Here is an 18,867-nt window from a genome sequence, read left to right as displayed (position 1 = left end):
AACGGTGACGAAACAATCACGAAGTATCGGCGACGCTTTCCGAAGCTCAACTAAAGTTTGGTAGTGAAAGTATTAGGCAGAAAGTTTGCAGTTTTAAGCTCTACATAGACAGATGTCGTTTTCCAAGTGGTCATAGTTTTTCACTGGACCAGTTAAAAGCTTATTAAGATCAGATATAGCTTATATTTGGCTAATAAAAGTTTCTACACGAAGATTAACCGAACATGTCGCGTTTCCTTGGTCAGCGGCCATTCTCGCACAAAACCGCGGGAATTCAAGATGGCGGTTGAGTGAGCTGCTTGTAGAGTTTCGTTTGATTTCTGCGAGTGTTGTTTGAGGCAAATAAATTTATTTATCCTTCTTTTCTTTATTAACAGGCTAGAAGACGATGAAGCTGAAAATACAATGTCAATACTTGTCGGTGAGTGTTTTTTTCTTTTGGAAGGCAGGCTTGCGTTGTATGCGCGCAGCTTCGCAGCTGAGAGTTTAAAGGCTTTATACATAATTTTATGCAGGTTGAGAGTCTGGCCTGGCAGGCACAAAGCTGATGTGATCTGTCAACCCACACTCACAGGGTTGCATGTAAAAGGATTGGCTCTTGGGCTGATCTTCCGTGGATTTCAAAGGACCTTAAGAGGTCCCACTCAAGGGCTGAGATCAAGGAATGCCTATATATGACAAACGGAAATACCTTTCCAGAAAAAATCTCAAGATCGGGCCAAGAAGAGCCCAGGATGAATAAAACCCTTAACTTTGATCTTAAAGAAAAACCAAAAAGATTCTGGTCTTATATTAAAAATAAAAGGCAGGTTTAAATTTGAGTTCCGCCTTTATGGATCAGTCAATTCCAGCTGAGCCGAGCCGGCCCCCCAACCCCCCGGGCTACTGCGGGGTATTTGCCCGCCTTGTAAGTCCCGGGGGTGGGGCATACTAAAGTTTCATGGTATCAAGGGCAAAGCATTGGAATGGATAAAGTCTTGGCTGACCAACAGAACACGAACTATCGTCAGTAGTGGACGGATCAATCTCCAAGGCAGTAGCTGTGATGTCTGGAATACCCCAAGGAACCATACTTGGTCCTCTAATGTTCCTTTAATAATACACAGGAGGATCTGGAATTCACACTTAGGTTATTTGCAGATGATGATCTACTATGTATATCAGAGAATCACTTGTGAGACTGACACCATGGCTTTGCAGTGTGATCTTGACAAACTCGGATGATGGGCACAAAGTTGGCAAATGGTTTTTAATCCTTCTAAGTGTTACAAAATGTCAGTTTACTGCTCTAGATCACCAGTCCTAAAATGCTACAAGCCATTTAACCAGGTTCTTTCATTTGTTCAGCAACGTCCCTACCTTAGAATCCTGTGATCTGATGATTTACAGTGGAATTTGCATAATCACAAGATTGTGAAAAAAGCTAATTCAACCCCTCATTTTGTCAAACGCAATCTGCTATGTCACACTTGTCAGACCTCATTTAGAATTTGCCTCTGCTGTATGGGATCCCTACTGGCAAGATCAAATAGACAAGATTGAAGCAGTCCAGAGACGAGCAGCATGATTCATCAAAAACATTACCACTGGAATGCTGCATTCGCTGTCCTTAGAACCATTGAAGGGGAGAAGGAAAATCCATCGTCTTTGTGCATTCTACCAAGTTTACAACAACATAATCACCTTACCAGTTTCTCATTATTACCAGCAATCGATGCGTGCAACAAGAAGCCAGTTGATGTATATCAGACCCTGCACTCGTGATGACTATTGCCTCTATAGCTTCTTTCCAAGGACTATAAAATATTGGAACATAATCCCCCTGCTATTAGGGTAGAAAATTATTCTAATTTTTGTTATTACCTTAGCTATAATTCTTAAGTTGATGTTATATTACTTTTTTTTAAATTTTTGTTAATCTCTTTTCGATGCGAAAGCATTCAGGAGTATACCACATTACCAGTAGATGTAGAAGTCAAGTTCACTTTAATTTTATCTTTTTCATTGCATTTACATTTTAGCTACAGATTGTCATCTTGGGTACATGGAAAAAGATCAAGTTCGAGGGAATGACTCACTCGTAACATTTGAGGAAATACTGCAAATAGCAAAGGACAAAGATGTAAGTTCTCTTTTGCAAAAAACGTGTATTCTTTTCCCATGGAAAAATTGACTGATATTTTGACCGGGTTGAGGTTGGTTGCCCTGATTGAGCTTTATATATCAACCTTCTCTTTCCCCTGTCATGATCACATGGTGGAATAGTGATTGGAAAGTTTTTGGAGCCATTTGCTTCCAGAGCCACTCCCTGAAGTATTTTAGGAAGTGTGCTGCTAGTTCTCTTAGACTCAGAACTTGTTCTACTAAGGCTCATTCTTCTGCCATGGGCATCTTGATAGTGTTAAAATGTGGTTATATTGAGACACCCATGACTTGAGAATGAGCCTAGACTTATTTCAGACTAGAAAACTTTTTTAGATTTATCATGGGATGACCCTAAGGTTCGTTAAGGAAATTGAATGCATCCTGTGCTCTGTACCTTTGAAGTACAGGGTGCCCAGTATATTGTTTTCATGAAATACTAAGATGTCCTAGTTGTCTAAAAGCAAAAGTAAAGCCAGGGCCAGTGTGCAGATAGAGGATAGCTGTTATTTTCCACCCCAATTTAAATGATAAGGAGAATGAATAGAGGCTCATGACAAACTATTTCTGGGATAATTTGGGTGGTATAATGATAGATCGTATATGAAGGTCTCGTCACACAATTATGTAACATGAGTTTTTGTACATTAAGATGCCCTTTTTTGTCAGTTTAGCAAGGTTTGGACTCGCTGTGTTGTCAAGAACAAGTTAGTTCTATTAAAGTGGCCTCAATCAAAACCAATAAAATGTCAGTTATAACTGACTGTTTCCAAAGGCAATCATTACCAATATTATTACCAATCATTGCATGCATATTACCCAAAATTTGATAAAGAATACAATAAAAACAGGAAACTTGTAATAAACGATACAGTAGATTGTTTTTGATTTAAGATTATCTCAATTTTTTACAGATTTTTAAATATGTAGAATTAATATCTCAGGCTGTGAAATTTTGGTCCTGGGGCAAGTGACATATTTTGAGGCATTGTTCTCCTTTATATACCCAGCACGCATGTTGGGAATGGTTAAAAACTTAATCCATGCTGTTTCAACATTCAACACTCTTTTTCCATGTTACATCTTGTCCAATTTGGTAAATGTTGGTGAATTTTTCTAAAGTTATAATCTAAAGGTCTGTATTGTGGTTTAAAAAAGAATTAGAAAGTCGTTGTCTTGTGCCTACTTCCTCCACCAGGATGAAAAGAAAGGGAGTTTTACAGCTTGCCATTTGGGCAAGCTGAAGCTAGCATGTAATAGCCCAAAAGTCATTTCAACTACCTGTAGCATGATGAGCAGGTTTGATTACAGTTCTTTGTGATTTGATTTCCCCGAAAAACTTCAATTGCCCATCAGGCAACTTAAAAACAGAACACACTAACCCAATAGCAAAATCCACTAGCCCTGGGCTATGAGACACTACTTTCTTTGCACACTGTCCACAAAACGTGAAATAAGGAAGTTTCACGTCATTGTCATGCAACGACGGCAAGGAAATGTACAAAAGAAGCGTGATGCATGTGCAAAACCGTTGTTTTGCCAATCCAAACCTGTTTCTTTCCCGTTCTTGTTGCTGTCATTGTTGCTTCCTCCTAGTTGACCCACCAGCTTCCCGTCTAAAAAGATCTCACTTGGAAAGCCTGTCTATTGTCAATTCTGACAAATGAGAATGTAATAATTTTATTTAGTTTATTCAAGAGAGGTATGGAAGAGGAGTTATTAAAGGCAGAAGCCACAACAAAGCAGGGGGAGTTAAGACCAATACCTCAAAATATGTAGCTGTTTCAGTTGACCCTATTCACATGGTCTTCTGACCAAAAGCTGCTCAAATAGGCAAATTTTGTATTTTTTAACCGAGCATGGAGGCCATTAGTTTTATCCAATTCACGCAAATTGCACTGCATTTGAAAGCTGAAAGCGCGTAGAAGTTGTCAAAATTTTGCCACATTTGGGTGATATGCACTTTAAGTAAACATAACTAATGCTTGTTCTCAAAACTCCTCGCACCAACACAGGGCAGTGCTCTAGCGGTGCCTGGTGCCCCCTGGTGTCCAACTTGTACTCTTGGGCAACTAGAAAATCTTAGCTTTTTCCTTAAAATCAAATGCTGGGCACCCAAGATTTCACAGGCTCAGAGCACTGACCTCCCTTCAATTTTCCTTACGGCAAAGCTTTGACCAAAAGCTTGTATGCATGAAGTTATGAGGGCTGATCTCAAGCAAGAGATCAGCTCTGTCAACAAAGTAATAAATAATAATTTAGTCATTTTGTTATAATTTTTGGCTTTTTTTTCAACAGGTTGATTTTATTCTTCTTGGAGGGGATCTTTTTCATGAAAACAAACCTTCACGAAAAACCTTACACAACACATTGGCTTTATTCAGGAAATACTGCATGGGTGACAAACCTTGCCAGTTAGAATTTCTTAGTGACCAGTCCTTGAACTTCTCCAATTCTCGGTTAGTATGATTTGTCAACAAAGTTGGAACAAGGGTGTGTTCAAAGAAAATAACATCAAAGGGAAAGGGAGCTCACTGCTCTGAACCTGTGAATCCAGTGTGCCTAGCACATGAAAAACCTGAGATTTTCTAGCCACCCGAGACTGAAATTAGGGCACCAGGGATCACAGGGAACTGCTAGAGCACCGGCCTTTGGATTTTTAATTTTTTTGAATTATTAAAATTCATACTTGGCTCCCACGCTAAGAGGAATAAAACAACAGAAATGAATTATTCATCCCCGAATTGTAATTGAATTTTGTTTGTTTTATTCTTCTCACCCTTGGCACCAAGTATGAATTTTAAATGAGGTTAAATAAATATTTATTTAATACAGTTAACAACAAGGAGCGCGGGCGTGGTCAGCGGTCAGTTGTTTAGCTCAAGCGCGGTCAGCCTTGCTTGCATCACCTCCATGTGCTCAGTACAGTGTTTTTGTGGCAGCCATTCTCTTCGTTTAGCCTCTGGATCATTCTTTTACCCCCATCCCTCCCCCCCCCCTTAATTCTTCCACTGTTAAATCAGTGTGACGGGTGCCTGGTTCCATTTGCGGGGGGGCTTATGGTTGGAGGGCGCAGGTTTGCCAGCCATGGGGGCCTAACTCTGTCTAGGGGCTGGCTGTGCCAAAGGTGGAAGCCCCAGGACATTCCGGGCATCCACCTCTACTTAGCGACGCAGTTGTTAATAATATTTTTATTCAAAATTCCCCATTTGCAATTCCTGTTTTGACTTAATATTAGTATCCGTTTTCTTTTATCAGTTTTCCTGTGGTAAATTATGAGGATCCTAACCTTAACATATCCATTCCAGTCTTCTCAATTCATGGAAATCACGATGATCCAGCTGGGGTGAGAATTAGTATTATACTCTAAAAGATCATTGAATATTCTTGAAGAAAAACATCTACTAAACCGTGCTCTAATTTAGGACTTATAGAAAAGGATAAAGTACGTAACTAGCTATGGGGTTACTGTTAGAGTATAGTAAGTTAACCCCAAAAGTGACTAATACCAGTTTTCTAATCTTCTAACAATATCGATACATAATCAAAAGAAAAGGTTTGGGAAACTTGATCTTTTATCAAATTCTCTCAACACATTCTATAAGGAAGTGTATGGAGATCAGTCTGGAGAATCTGTATATGGATATTGAGTCTCAAAGGGTTAATAGCTGAGGCCAAGGATCCTTGTGATAAGTAGTCTGAGCATAATTTTCTGTGCCCAAGTATAGTCTTGCACAGGGAGTTGTTATATCAGTGATAATACATGCCTGTGTGTCACTAAAGCTAGCATTTTACATTTAATTCCTGTGTCCTAAAAATGTCTTGTTTAGGATGGAAACCTTTGTGCATTGGACTTACTTAGTGTCTGTGGGTTTGTCAACTACTTTGGAAGAGCGACATCTATTGATGACATCACAGTGTCACCCATCTTGATTCAGAAAGAACGTGTAAAACTGGCCCTTTATGGTTTAGGATCTATCAGAGATGAGCGTCTTCACCGAACATTTCTCAATGGGAATGTGAAAATGCTCAGGCCCAAGGAAAATCCTGATTCCTGGTGCAATGTATTTGTGCTTCATCAAAATAGGTAAACACAAATTTTAAAAACAGTCAAACCTGCATTAAGCATCTCCTTCTATTAAGCTGTCACTTTCTTAAGTTCAGAAACTTGTGTCCCTTAATAATACAGGTCAGCTTTATTTCAAAGGTCTAAATAAAGTTTGTTTGGTTTTTTTTTACAGGACAAATATTTAATTAGGTTTCTTTTTAGTCTCCAACAGGGTCAGGATTCAAACTTCCACCGGCACTAAATTGTTTGCTTTTTTTCTTGATCTCCCCTGTTATTAGTTTCACTTAAAAGTCCATTGCTTTTTAATGACTTAATATATTTCCATTTTGTAATCATCAGGGTAAAGCATAGTGCAACAAACTACATTCCAGAGAAGTTCCTCAGCAACTTTCTTAACCTTGTGATTTGGGGACATGAGCACGAGTGTATTATTGATCCCAAAAATTCAGATGACCCAGACCTGGATTTTTACATCAGTCAACCTGGTTCCAGCGTGGCAACTTCACTCTGTGAAGGAGAAGCAAAAACTAAGTAAGTGTTGGATACCAGATTATGTTTAAGATAGTAACTGCCACACAAGCATCAGAACTGGTATATTTGGAACAATAAAAATATTATTTACTTACTTATGGGACATCCACCGGGGCATTTTGTTAGGCATTAATTACGTTTATAGGGGCACCCAATGAGAATATAGTTCAAAACCACTTTAAACATAACATTGTTAAATGTATTTTAGTATTTAAATGGTAGATATAGGCATATTTATTTTTTATCCCCTAAAACTTTTTCATCTGTTTGGATTTCCTAGCTGAGAGTCTAGTGATCTGAAAATCATAGGGATCAAAACTTACCTTTTCGAAAATTTCAGCCAGAAAAAAGGCTCCCGAAAATTGTAGATGACCTTTTTATAGTAAAAATCCATTAAAAATTTAACAATTAGTTCATGCGTCAGTGTGCATATGTCAAGATATTGAGCAGGCGGGAAGTTTGGAGAGTACAAAACTCTAGCCTCTTGAGTGCTCTCCGAACTTCCCAAGTGCTCAATATCTCGACATACGCACAGCTGCAGCATGAACTATTTATTGTTTTATAACATTATCAAAGCGATCAATGCAGCAGTTAACTTAAAATTTTATTATTGTAGGGCGCGCTCAAAGCAGTACGTGTCAATGTTTACGTGACTATATTTTTTTCCCTCACAGTTAATCTTATGTTTTTATCCTGAAACTGAGAGAAAGTGTACTCTAAAATGATTGTAAAATCCATATTTAGGTGTCCGAAGACTATTAATTTACCGAAAAATTGTTATTGAGAGAAAACAACTTTGCAAAGAATGATCTCACCCCATAGCCCGCACAGCTCGCGGAGATGACAACAACAACAACAACAACACTCACCTCTTTTCCTTATTATCGGTCAACAAATTCAAACGTTTCCTCTTAAATTTCCTTATAAAACACATGGTAAATGGTTCATTGTCTATTGCTGAGTTATGGATGCACTCAGGAGACTCAGGATTTGCGAATAGTTTATTGACCTCATCAGCGTGCTCAATAGGAATATGAAGCATGCTCGCGCTATTGAATTTGATAAGGCGAATTTTCTAGCTATGTTATAAGGGCAATTATACCATTTTTTAAAATGTTCCGAAAATTCTAGATCTCAAATCGTCTTCCGAACAGATATTTTCCGAAAATTGACGTTGGGTACCCCCGTTTTGTCAGGCTGTGAGTCCCAAGCATGGGGCATTTGCCATTGATCCTCCGCCTGGGTGTTTTTCATTGTTGATGTGATGTTTCATACAGGATGTATGATATTGATAATGATTTGATGAACAGTTATGGACAAGCATGCTACATGTGATCAAAACATAAGCCATGTTGATTCACAGGTGGTATACATCCCACCGTTCCTAGTGAACATCTGGTATTAATAACTTCCGGTTTATATAAACATTTCATGTGATGTCACAGTTTTTGTACTTTTTAAAAGGAAAATTGATGGATGGCAGGTTGCACTTCTCTTGAATATTGTTAAATAATATTAATATGCTACATGACTTGCAGTTTTATGCAAATAATTGAAATTATTTTTTCAAACTTAGTGTTGATATTCAAAATTCTTATAATGTTTCAATGATGTGCACTAATGTCTTGCATTGCATAGAAAATAAAATCACAATAATAAAAACTGAAATGTATAGCATACATAATCAGCATCTTCGGAAAGCATGTTGTACTTAAGGTGAACATCACCAAAAATTGCGGCTGCACCTCATAGCCAGGTATTTGGGCTTAATTTTCAGTTTGTTAACTTAGAAAAATCACGTTCAATTACGGTATTTATTAAAGTATAGCTAGAAAACGAAAAAAAAACAGACAGTTTTAAAAAGAGCAATGTTAAAATACTACTAAGGGGACTGGGGATGGGTTGGCATAAAAATGAGCATTGTTTCATTTTCCCTCCCTACCCTTGTGGCATTGTCATTAGCATGGCTTGCAAAGGATTGTGGTTGTTGTGGACATGTATAGCATTACAGTGTGACGTCAGGTCATGTGGAACTTGGAACGCTTTGTGAATAATGTGTTTTCCACCATTCTTATTGTTGAATAGAGTTTTGCTGTGAATTGATATAAAATCAATTTGGAACCAAAAGATCCTTTGACTCCTTGATGAGACCCACAAAAATGCCTTATCAAGAATTGCCTTCTCTCACAGTGGTAAAAAATGTGATTTGAGGTTTTTTCTGCCTTGCGAGATTGTTAACTGCCTCCAGTCCTCACTATTTTGTTCACCGCCTAGCAATTAAACAGAACGGGGATAGTTGTTGAAAGTGGGTGGAGGTTGGGTTTAGGTTTATTGTTTTCCTAGCCTTTGTGGAGAGATAAGGATTGAATTCCAAAGACTTTGATTTAAGAGGAAGTTGGGCAATAATACAGCTAGCTTGTGTGTTTTCTTTTTTGAAATTGCCAAGACCCTGTGAAAAACAATGTGCTACTCGTTTCATGCAATGTTTTTTGAAATCTGGAATTTCTTTGCAAAAGAGGTTGCACATTTTGGGAATAAAAGCCTTGAACTGAGTGTACATTTGAGATGTTTCCCTGTACTTATAACTTTTCGACTCTAGAAAATCCGCGAGAATATAAATAGAACGAAGGAGGATTCGCATGAAGTTGATCCGTTATCCGCAGCCGCGATCCTAGGATCCTATCCATTCCCGTCTTTACAAAGTGATGAGGAGATCTGGACACAAGTTTTCGTTTGGGAGGTTCTCACTGGGCCTGGGAAGAAACTCGTTCGGTTTCCTTCCTTTAGCTGAGGAGATCACAAGGCGACGCAGGCGAGTTAAAAGGATGTTAATGACTTCTTCAACTAAATTTTGAGACAAAGGACAACTCCGGAGACTCTACGCTGAGTATAAGCGCTCGAAAAGTGACGCTGCGATACAAATTAAACGCGATCTCCGTGGGAAAACTGCGCAATATCACAATGGAAAACGATTTAGCAGACAGATTCATTTCGGAACGCATCATACGCAAACTTAAGGATACTTTACAAGCACAGAGCTCACTTCCTCAGAATGATCTTTCCTTACAGTTGTCGTGCATGCAAGCATCTGCATCAACTCTTCTTGAAGTAAAGAACATCTTGGATGGTCTAAGCAAAGCGTCGGTCAAAAGCGTAGCTGACACTCTGGCTAATTCTGATGTTCATTTTGTTTTACAGCGGTTTTTATTCAGTTCTTATTACTTTTTGCCCTCAGACGGTGGAATGGTGGCCAGTTTGACGAAAGGGGAAGTAAATCGTCCTTCTGGAACGCTCATATTTTGCCCTCTTTATGTTGCCGTAGCGGAAGTTCTTACACATCTAGTCGCTAGTCCAACATTTGCAAGCAGTCTGTCCTCAACCAAAATACTTCAGCTAGTTCTACAAGATCTGAATGTGCTGGTATTGCCAAGTTCTGAGCCAGACCATTTTAAGATGCTTCTGGCCAATATTCAGTTTTTATGGCAGGTGTCAAAAAGCCCCGCCACATCCGCTCTGTTTTGCAACGTGAGTGATACCCTGTTGATTCTTATTAACGTGTTTGTTAGTTATCAAGGACCCTTTGAACAGCTGACTACACTAGTCAAATCCTTAATCATGTTTATTGCGGCCAGCGTTGCCGATGATGAAACAAGCGTGTACTTGCTTGCGGAAGAAAGCTGCATAGATTTCATTGTTGACATTCTCAGAAAGTCCGTAAGCACGGGAGAGACTTACCTTAATTATCAGGGTGTTTACGCTGTAGACATTGCCAACTGTATTGAGAAAATGAGCCGATTTGCAGGTTTGCAAGAAGCACTTCTGGGGCAAGGTGTAGTGGAGCTCCTTGTGACTATGATTCAGATAGGTGATCCTTTTGATGACAGAGCAGCAGCCAGTGCCACGAATGCACTCATGCAGTGCTATGGGGAAACAGATGTTCCAGTTTTGTTGCAAGGACTAGCGTCAGACATAGATTCATCATCAGAAAGATTGGAACTCTTTAGTCATAATTTGAAGGAACAAGATGTTGTCCCCAAAAATGGAGATAGAAAGGAAGTGAGAAGTGCAGAAGAGGACGCTCTGGTGTCGAAAGTGCAACAGCTAAGTCTGGAGACTGAGGGCTGCAATGTGACTGAACAGTTACAAAGTGAGGTAAATGTTGAGGGAAGGGAAATCCTGGCAGAAAGTGAAAATTTTGGAGAGGATATCAAGGGGTTTAAGTCAGAAGGACTTGAGCAAAATATGGAGGGTATCAAAGAAAACACTGACAAAAATACTGGTGTGTCTTTGTTTGATGGAGAAACCACATCTAAAGCTACAGATAATGATGCTGATAGAAAGGGGAATGCGGCAACAGAAACAGAGAAGCCCAAGGGATTATCTCAGGAGAGCAGGGAATGCAATATTGGTGATGATCAGCAGAAGGAAAAATTTGCAGTTGAAATGCTTGAATTGAATGGAAAAGTGGCGGAATGTGAGGTTAAGAGTGCTGAAGATGTCTTTAGTCTTCAAAAAGATAGAGGGCAAATATGTGATTCAGATAGAGAATCAAAAACTATTTCAACAGCAGATTCTAAGGAAATTGAGGAAAAGGAAATGGAGATATTACCTGCACAACCTTTACTTGAAGTAACAAGTCAAAGTGAAACCTTCAAGGCTGTTCCACCAGAGCAAGACGATATATCCTCTTACCTGAAAGAGCAGATCAAGAGCATGGGAGAAGACGAAATTAAGTACTTAACAATTCCAACACCTTTCCAGCAGCCCGATCTTATCAAGCAATCAGAGCCTGAGAGCACACAACAGTCTTCCCAGAAGCCATTCCACTATCAGCAAGCTGGAACTGACCCTGTGTCAGGACAAGACTTGCATGATATACATTGGAGTCTGATAGAGCTAGGTGTTCACAACATGTATGATGCGAAAGTGGTTGGCCTGCTTAACGAACTCCTAGAAGAGTCAAAACTAAGAGAAGCTGGTGTCTTTGAGATACTCAATCATGTCCCTCGTGTCTACACTTACAAATTTCTAAGAACAGGAAGCATGGAACGACAACTAAGAGTTGTTCCTGCATACAACAAAGGTGGAATCAATGCTCCGTTTATCCATGCTCAACCTGAAATAGATTATCATTTGGTACTCAAAAAGTTTATTTTTCAAATGGTACCAGATCATGGCAGCAAAATGCATTTTCCAGGTTTTACTGTAATTGGACCCTGGTTGGAGAAAGTCCCAGCAGATCTTGAAGAGTGGAATTTCTGCTTTGTGCCTTTTAAGTCTCAATTTGTCGAAGGAAAGATGCAATTTTATCTATCTGCTGAAGTATTGAAAGCAAATTTCTTTTATCCCATTTTGTTGTCATTTGTACACATGAACATCAGGTACAGGATTCTTGAGGCAAAAGGGGAGAATTTAACAAAGGAAAAACTGAAACAAGAAGGTATCACTATTAGGAAAATTGAAGAGAATGGTCCAGCAGTTACAGTACACTACTTACACAATTATCTTTCTGTTGACTATGTGTTATCACTGCGTCACATCCAGTGGCCTTTGTGTGCAGCAGAATGGGGAGGTCGGCAAAGGTATTGGCCTAATAGTGACACTGTCAACGATGTCATAAGTTATGGCTGCCATTTGGTACCAAAACAACCACCTACTCTCAGCAAAGAAGACCCACTGTATGGCCTCTTTTTCCAGTACTCATTTGCAAGAGCTGAAAACATCCTGCTAAACAAACTGAATGAGGACAACCCAGTGCTGACTGATTGTCTTCGCATGTTAAAGTTTCTCTGTGAGATGCATTTTGACAGGCCACAGCTGCTGAAGTCATATCACATTCAGACAATCGTTCTGCTCGCAGCAGAGAGGCTTCCACTGTCGCACTGGAAAGCTGACAATTTTGTGAAACATCTGCTAGATTTATTGGATGACTTGCTCCATTTTCTTGTGGCACAATATCTACCTAACTATTTCATTCCTGCACAGAATCTTTTCCAGCAGTTTTCTTCTGATTTTCTTATTGATGTGGCAAAGAGGGTGTCCAAAGTTAGGAAAAACCCGATCAAATACCTAACCCCCTCTAGGGATCCTGAGAGATTTGGGATCTTTCTGATTTGATTGACCTCGATACAGATGAATACACGCATCCTAGAAGTGCGGTAAAGGTCTGATAGAAAGGGACCCATGAAGACCTCTTGCATTCAGCTTAGCATTATGATTATATCAGGAAAACAACATTAATGAAAAAACATTTTGGTAGCAAGTAGACTGAGTTTTGAGGAAAAATGTACAGAGCCACCTTAAGAACGTCAGAAATTTAAGATGGAATAAAGTTGGTAAATTCTTTAAAAGTTGGAGTACATTCTAAGGCACCTAAAGTAAGGGTGTTTTCAACAGGAGGTACTGTTGACTGTTGCCATAGCAACCTGTACTGTTACAAAAAGGACCATGACTCTTTTGCAAATTGTTGAGCATTTGTTTGATAGCATTACTATTGCATCAAGTGTAAATGAGTTATTGTAGTAGTATTGATTCTGACCATTATTTTTAAAGTTCTGTCGACATTTTAAAAATTTAAGGTGCCCTAAATTGTTTTTACATTGTAGAAAGGTTAAATTTAGCCTTGAGTGCTTCAAGCACTGAAAAAAATAGTAAAAGGTGTTTCACTTTAACAGGTTATAAACTGTTATATGGTAATTTGTAGTGTTACAAAAAAAACTATCTAACTATCTATCTAACTTAGCTTTATGATCATATCAGGAAAACAACATTAATGAAAAAAACATTTTGGTAGCAAGTAGACTGAGTTTTGAGGGAAAATGTACAGAGCCACCTTAAGAACATCAGAAATTTAAGATGGAATAAAGTTGGTAAATTCTTTAAAAGTTGGAGTACATTCTAAGGCACCTAAAGTAAGGGTGATTTCAACAGGATGTACTGTTGATTGTTGCCATAGTAACCTGTATTGTTACAAAGAGGACCATGACTCTTTTGCAAATTGTTGAGCATTTGTTTGATAGCATTACTGTTGCATCAAGTGTAAATGAGTTATTGTAGTAGTATTGATTCTGATCATTAATTTTAAAGTTATGTTAACATTTTTAAAAAGTTAAGGTGCCCTAAGTTGTTTTTACATTGTAGAAAGGTTAAATTTAGCCTTGAGTGCTTCAAGCACTGAAAAAAATAGTAAAAGGTGTTACACCAGGTTATAAATTGCTATATGGTAATTTGTGGTGTTACAAAAAAAACTATGTAACTTAATCCTTTACATTGATGGTGTCAAAGAAATGTTCATTTGTTAGTGATTAAGATTTATTCTGGGAAAAAACGAAATTTAAAGTGTTTTAGAATTGATCCATTTATGCAGAGTGTTAAAAAATGCTGAAAACCTTTTTGAGCCACGGTAAACCTGTTTCTCAGCTGCTTCCATTTCAAAGTGTACTGCATTTTAGTCAGTGCCACCCAGGCATATTGAGGGTAGTGCTTACCGCTATGTCTAGACCAGTAACCATTGACAAAGACAATAGAATATGAGAAATCCCGGTAGTTTATCAATGCCTGAGTTAGTTAACGGTAGGTAGGGTTTAATTTGCCTTGATTTGCTGAGTCAACATTTATGCAATGAAACCTTTACACTGGGACATACAGATATTATTGAGCCCTGTAATGTATCACTCTTTTTTTTTGTTGTGCATCGTAGAAGCAAAATGCACAACAATGTGCTTCCAATAAATGAGATGTTAGGAACAGGAAATATATTGTGTCCTGTGCTTTTATAGATAGAGTTGACGTGTAATGGCCATGAAAAAAGTGTTAAAAGTAGTTTATCCCAACATGGTGCATTTTTTAACAAAGTGTTAGTACAGAGAAAGGTTACTCAGTTAAAGGCAAATTTCAGCTTTCAAAGAGCTTACAAACTGAATGAAATTCCTCTCTAAAGAAAACCAACCAGGGCCGTAACTAGCATGAAGCAAGACGAGGCAGTTGCCTCGTCTTGATTTTTTGGCCTTTTTTTTTTTTTTGAAGAAACTTCAGCTCACTGAGAAGGCTGAAAACCTGGTCTTGAACAAGCATGGCTAATGCGAGGCTGAACGAGCTTGCTTTAGCGTACATTCATAAACCAACGGAAATTGACAGTAGTTCTGTTTTAAAAAGATGGGATGCCTCTGGCCACAGACGGATTACCTTAGCTTTCAGTAAAGAATAGAGCGGTTTTCATTTGAGTGTCGAAAAGTAATTGGTTTTGCACTTTCTACACGATGCGATTGGCTTAAAAGATTCGCGCCACCTTTTCATCCAATCAGAAGTAAAACCAAAGCCAATTGTGACGCGCTCGCATGCATTTTCCCGCGCTTTGCGTCAGCCACATGTAATTACTTCGAGTTTTGATTGGTTCAATGTATTGTCTGTGTCCTATGTGATTGGCCAGAGTTATTACTTTGGTTTTGGTTTTACGACACTCAAACGAAAACCACTCTAAACGACGGACAAGAAACTTTTCGCTTTTCTAACTGTTAAGGGAGAAGTGAACTACTCTTAATCGTGAAAGTTAGTGACTTCTTAGTCCTACAAGTTTAAGAGATGGCTATATTATGACATGGCTGTCTCAAAGTTGAAGAACATAAGCAAGAGTGTGTCGAAACATAATTGATAAGTGAGCATGATTCTGTATATCATCTGAGAACTAACTTCAAAAAAAATGTTACCTAAGACTTCTCCTAATTATCTACAGTATAAAATCCATAAACGTTGGCTACTCTCGTGGATTCATTTTATTGTTATAATACGTGTTACAACATTTGAATTCTTTAAAATGCAGATGGTCATTAAATTGGCACCAGTATCGCGAAGCAATAAAAAAACTTGTGAACTTCTACACTTGCCCAAAATTGACTTTTCTGAAGAAAAATGCCGCGGAAAATGCTTACAAGAGCATTTCTGAGCCTCCAGATTTCAAAATTTTTGTGGGGGGGGGGGGGGGGGGTGGCATGCCCCCAGACCCCCCTAGTGGCTAGCGCCTTCGGCGCTCGAAACTTGCCTCGTCTTGTTCTGAAGTCTGGAAACGGACCTGACAACAATTGTATATAAATCGATGCTTTCACCTTGGAAGATACTTCATAGCAACAAATTAACCCGGTAATATATGCATGATCTCAAAGAGTTAAACGTGAAGTTTGGCAGGAAAATTGAATACATATTTGCATTGTTTACTTCAAAATATTATTGGTAAACAATCTTGAGGTTTGGCTGAGTAGACTTGTCAGCTTGCAGTATTTGTTTTTGTTGGCAAGATGAATAAATGTACCATTAGAATGAACTTCTCCTTTGAAATTAGGGACTTTAAGATCCAACGACGAGCCGGACGGCAACGAGAACGTCATTAAAACAATAGGTTTAATAAGCACATAATAAATAAGTACATTTCTTTCCCGTTTTCTCACGACTACGACGTGAAAATGCTCAATTTCGCGTTTTATGGAGAACGTAAACAAGCAAAGACGAAATTTTATTTCTGTTTCTGAGCTTAAATATGGTCCCTTGAAATTCAGCTTTAGGAGGGTTCGCCTACAATTGACAAAGGAAGTGGGTAGGAATAATCGCTATAAAGACTGAAAGAACGCAAATTCACTTTTTAAGCGACGTTCTTGTTACCGTCGCGTCGTTGGACCTTAAAGTCCCTATTCTGAGTGAAAAGAAGCCTGCACACTCAAAAATTCATGAAATCATGCATGACTACTTACGGAATATTTTATACCGAGGCTGAAGCATTTGAAATTTGCAGCTCTTTTGGCCTAGCTACTCATCAAAGTTTTGAGGTTACCTTTTTGCCGAGATTTATGGGGTCTCTTTTAATTTTTTCCACGTTGCTCTTTTTAGGTAGAGTCAGCTGTCATTGCTGCACTTCAGAACAATCCTTTGACGTTTAGATACCAATTAAACCTCCATTTACAACTTTGAAGCCCCATTTACACCACAGAAAAAATGGGTCCGGACCTTCTTCACTTATCTAGGTATAGTTTTTGATGACCGCCTTAGCTGGAACGAGCAAATAAAGTACCTAATTTCGAAGGCGGGAAAACGCGTAGGAATGCAAGGCAGGCTTCGCAGAAGCCTCACTAGAGAGAGTGCAAATGTAGTGTACTGTAGTCTAATTAGGCCAATTTTAGAATACTGTGTAAGTGTGTGGGGCTGTTGCGGGGAAGGTCGTAAACAAGACCTTGAAGCCCTCCAAAAGCGGGCTGCTAGGATAGTGGCTTGTACTGTGCGCAGCAAGCAGGCATTGGACGTTCTGAAATGGCCCACCTTGGAGGACCGCCGACGTCAATCTGTTTTTAAACTCGTTAAGAAATGCCTGCAAGGTCAATGTCCCCAGTATTTTAAACATTATTTTAAACGTAATAATACAATCTATGCGCGCGCTACTAGACAAAGCAACCTCTTACATCCGCCTGCTGTGAGAACTGAAATTGCAAAAAGATCCTTCTATTATTATGGTTGCACTCTTTTTAACGAATTATCTTAATGATATTTCGTGTTTTACATCTTTTAATCTTTTAATTGAAAATAGTTTTCTATTTGTATTATTACCTGTATTAGTGTAATGTTTATATGTTTAGTGTGTTTTTGTGCGTTGTTGCTCAGGGCTCCCATTGATAACAGACAGCTTTTTGCGTCTGAAGGGGCTACCCTGAGCGGTATAAATTAATAAAGGTTCTTCTTCTTCTTCTTCTTCTTCTTCTTCTTCTTCGTAAAAAAGTCGGTACGGACCAGATGTTTTTGCCGTGTAAACCTTCCGTGCCATGTTTTCATGAAATGGATAAGGACTCGCTTTTTTCTGGTTTTGGGGTCATAGGTGGCTATGGCCCCAAAACCGAAAAAAACGAGTCCAGATCCCTTTTGCTGTTTGAAAGCGCTCTGTAAACGCATCTTCGTTCCGTACCATTGTCTTCATGTGAGCCTGCCGTGCTTTATGGTGGTTTCGCGCATGTGTACTATGCACTTGTCAATTATAGGCCTAACCTGATTGTTACCCGTGTAAACGGTTAAAAAAACTGGTCAGGACCACTTTTTAATGGGTCCAGACCCGGTTTTTTCTGTCGTGTAAATCGGACTTGAGATTCTTAACAGATTCTTAACTTGATCTTTCTCACTACAGACATGTTGGAATTTTGGAGATCAGAGAGAACACCAATTTCAGAATAAAAAAGATTAGATTGGAGACTGTGCGCCCTTTCTACATGGACGATGTCGTTTTGAGCAACACTGAAATTGACCCCACCCAGGAAGAGATGGTGATGGCTTACTTAGTCAACAAAGTAAGTAAGCACCCGACGACTGTTTTCTGTACAATATCTGTTCGGAGAAGCAAATATTGCGTATTTTCTATTACTTGAGGGCGGCTAAAAATTTCTAGATGAACGTTCCATTCATTTACAATTTTCGAAGCTTAACTAATAAATTCCCTACGATTTTCTGAAGTTTAATTTTTCATATTTTACTACTTAGTTTACACTATTTTTCTTAGAAAAAGGAAACCTAAACTTTTTGGATTCTAAAATGTAATGGAGAGAGGAATGCTTTTCTAGAGATCTAAAAGTACTTTATGATAGCCTAAATGGTGTTTTCAACGTACTTTGGAGGAAACCGTCGTTAGGTGCCCCTGGTAAACATTCCATGTCTGCAAAAATTATATTCGTGAAGTTCTGACAACAATGCTGTCAAATACTTTAACATTTATCTGGGTGATAATTATTCGGTTGCGAGATATCTTCACCAGCTTCTATGATTATGACCTCTGTCTACTTCCGTAGTAATAAAAAGGAGCATAATATATAGATTTAGCCAGGGCTAAAAAGCGTAGCTCCAGTTAATAATTAATGTAGATCTCCTGTATGTTTCACTGTCTTGTTTCTACTTCATGACAGGTAGAACAGTTGATTGAAAAGGCTGAGAGAGAACACAGTGGCAATCCACGACAACCTGACAAACCTCTGATAAGGATACGGGTATGATAGCTGTAATCTCTGATCCAGACTTAACAGTGATAACCGCCCACCTACCCTTCCCCTAAGCCAACATCAAAACTTGCTTCTCACTTAGGGCAAAATGTTGGCTTAGGGGAGGGG

At 38.8% G+C, this 18,867-nt stretch overlaps 2 protein-coding genes across 4 annotated transcripts in view; both read left to right on the top strand.

Annotated features, from left to right (window-relative positions):
* Window positions 1–18,867, top strand: part of LOC140950084 (double-strand break repair protein MRE11-like) — a 31,371-nt gene that overhangs the window by 563 nt on the left and 11,941 nt on the right. Inside the window, exons 1-9 of one of the 3 annotated variants that reach the window (XM_073399260.1) lie at window positions 274–290; window positions 378–421; window positions 2,022–2,122; window positions 4,441–4,601; window positions 5,401–5,488; window positions 5,973–6,229; window positions 6,551–6,742; window positions 17,898–18,057; window positions 18,667–18,747. In XM_073399260.1, coding sequence (XP_073255361.1) covers window positions 280–290; window positions 378–421; window positions 2,022–2,122; window positions 4,441–4,601; window positions 5,401–5,488; window positions 5,973–6,229; window positions 6,551–6,742; window positions 17,898–18,057; window positions 18,667–18,747 — 1,095 coding nt within the window. In that variant the 5' untranslated portion in view covers window positions 274–279. Of the gene's footprint in view, window positions 1–273; window positions 307–377; window positions 422–2,021; window positions 2,123–4,440; window positions 4,602–5,400; window positions 5,489–5,972; window positions 6,230–6,550; window positions 6,743–17,897; window positions 18,058–18,666; window positions 18,748–18,867 lie in introns of those variants that run through there. The other 2 variants (XM_073399261.1, XM_073399259.1) reach the window with 2 other exon arrangements.
* LOC140950076 (uncharacterized) lies at window positions 9,075–13,262 on the top strand. Its single transcript, XM_073399245.1, has one exon. It carries the CDS (start codon window positions 9,704–9,706, stop codon window positions 12,857–12,859), a length of 3,156 nt encoding a protein of 1,051 aa, XP_073255346.1. The 5' UTR covers window positions 9,075–9,703; the 3' UTR covers window positions 12,860–13,262.

This window comes from Porites lutea, chromosome 10 (genome assembly GCF_958299795.1).
Source record: "Porites lutea chromosome 10, jaPorLute2.1, whole genome shotgun sequence".
Lineage (NCBI taxonomy): Eukaryota > Metazoa > Cnidaria > Anthozoa > Scleractinia > Poritidae > Porites > Porites lutea.
The sequence above is the reverse complement of the archived record's forward strand: the minus strand, read 5'-3'. Positions and strand labels throughout refer to the sequence as shown.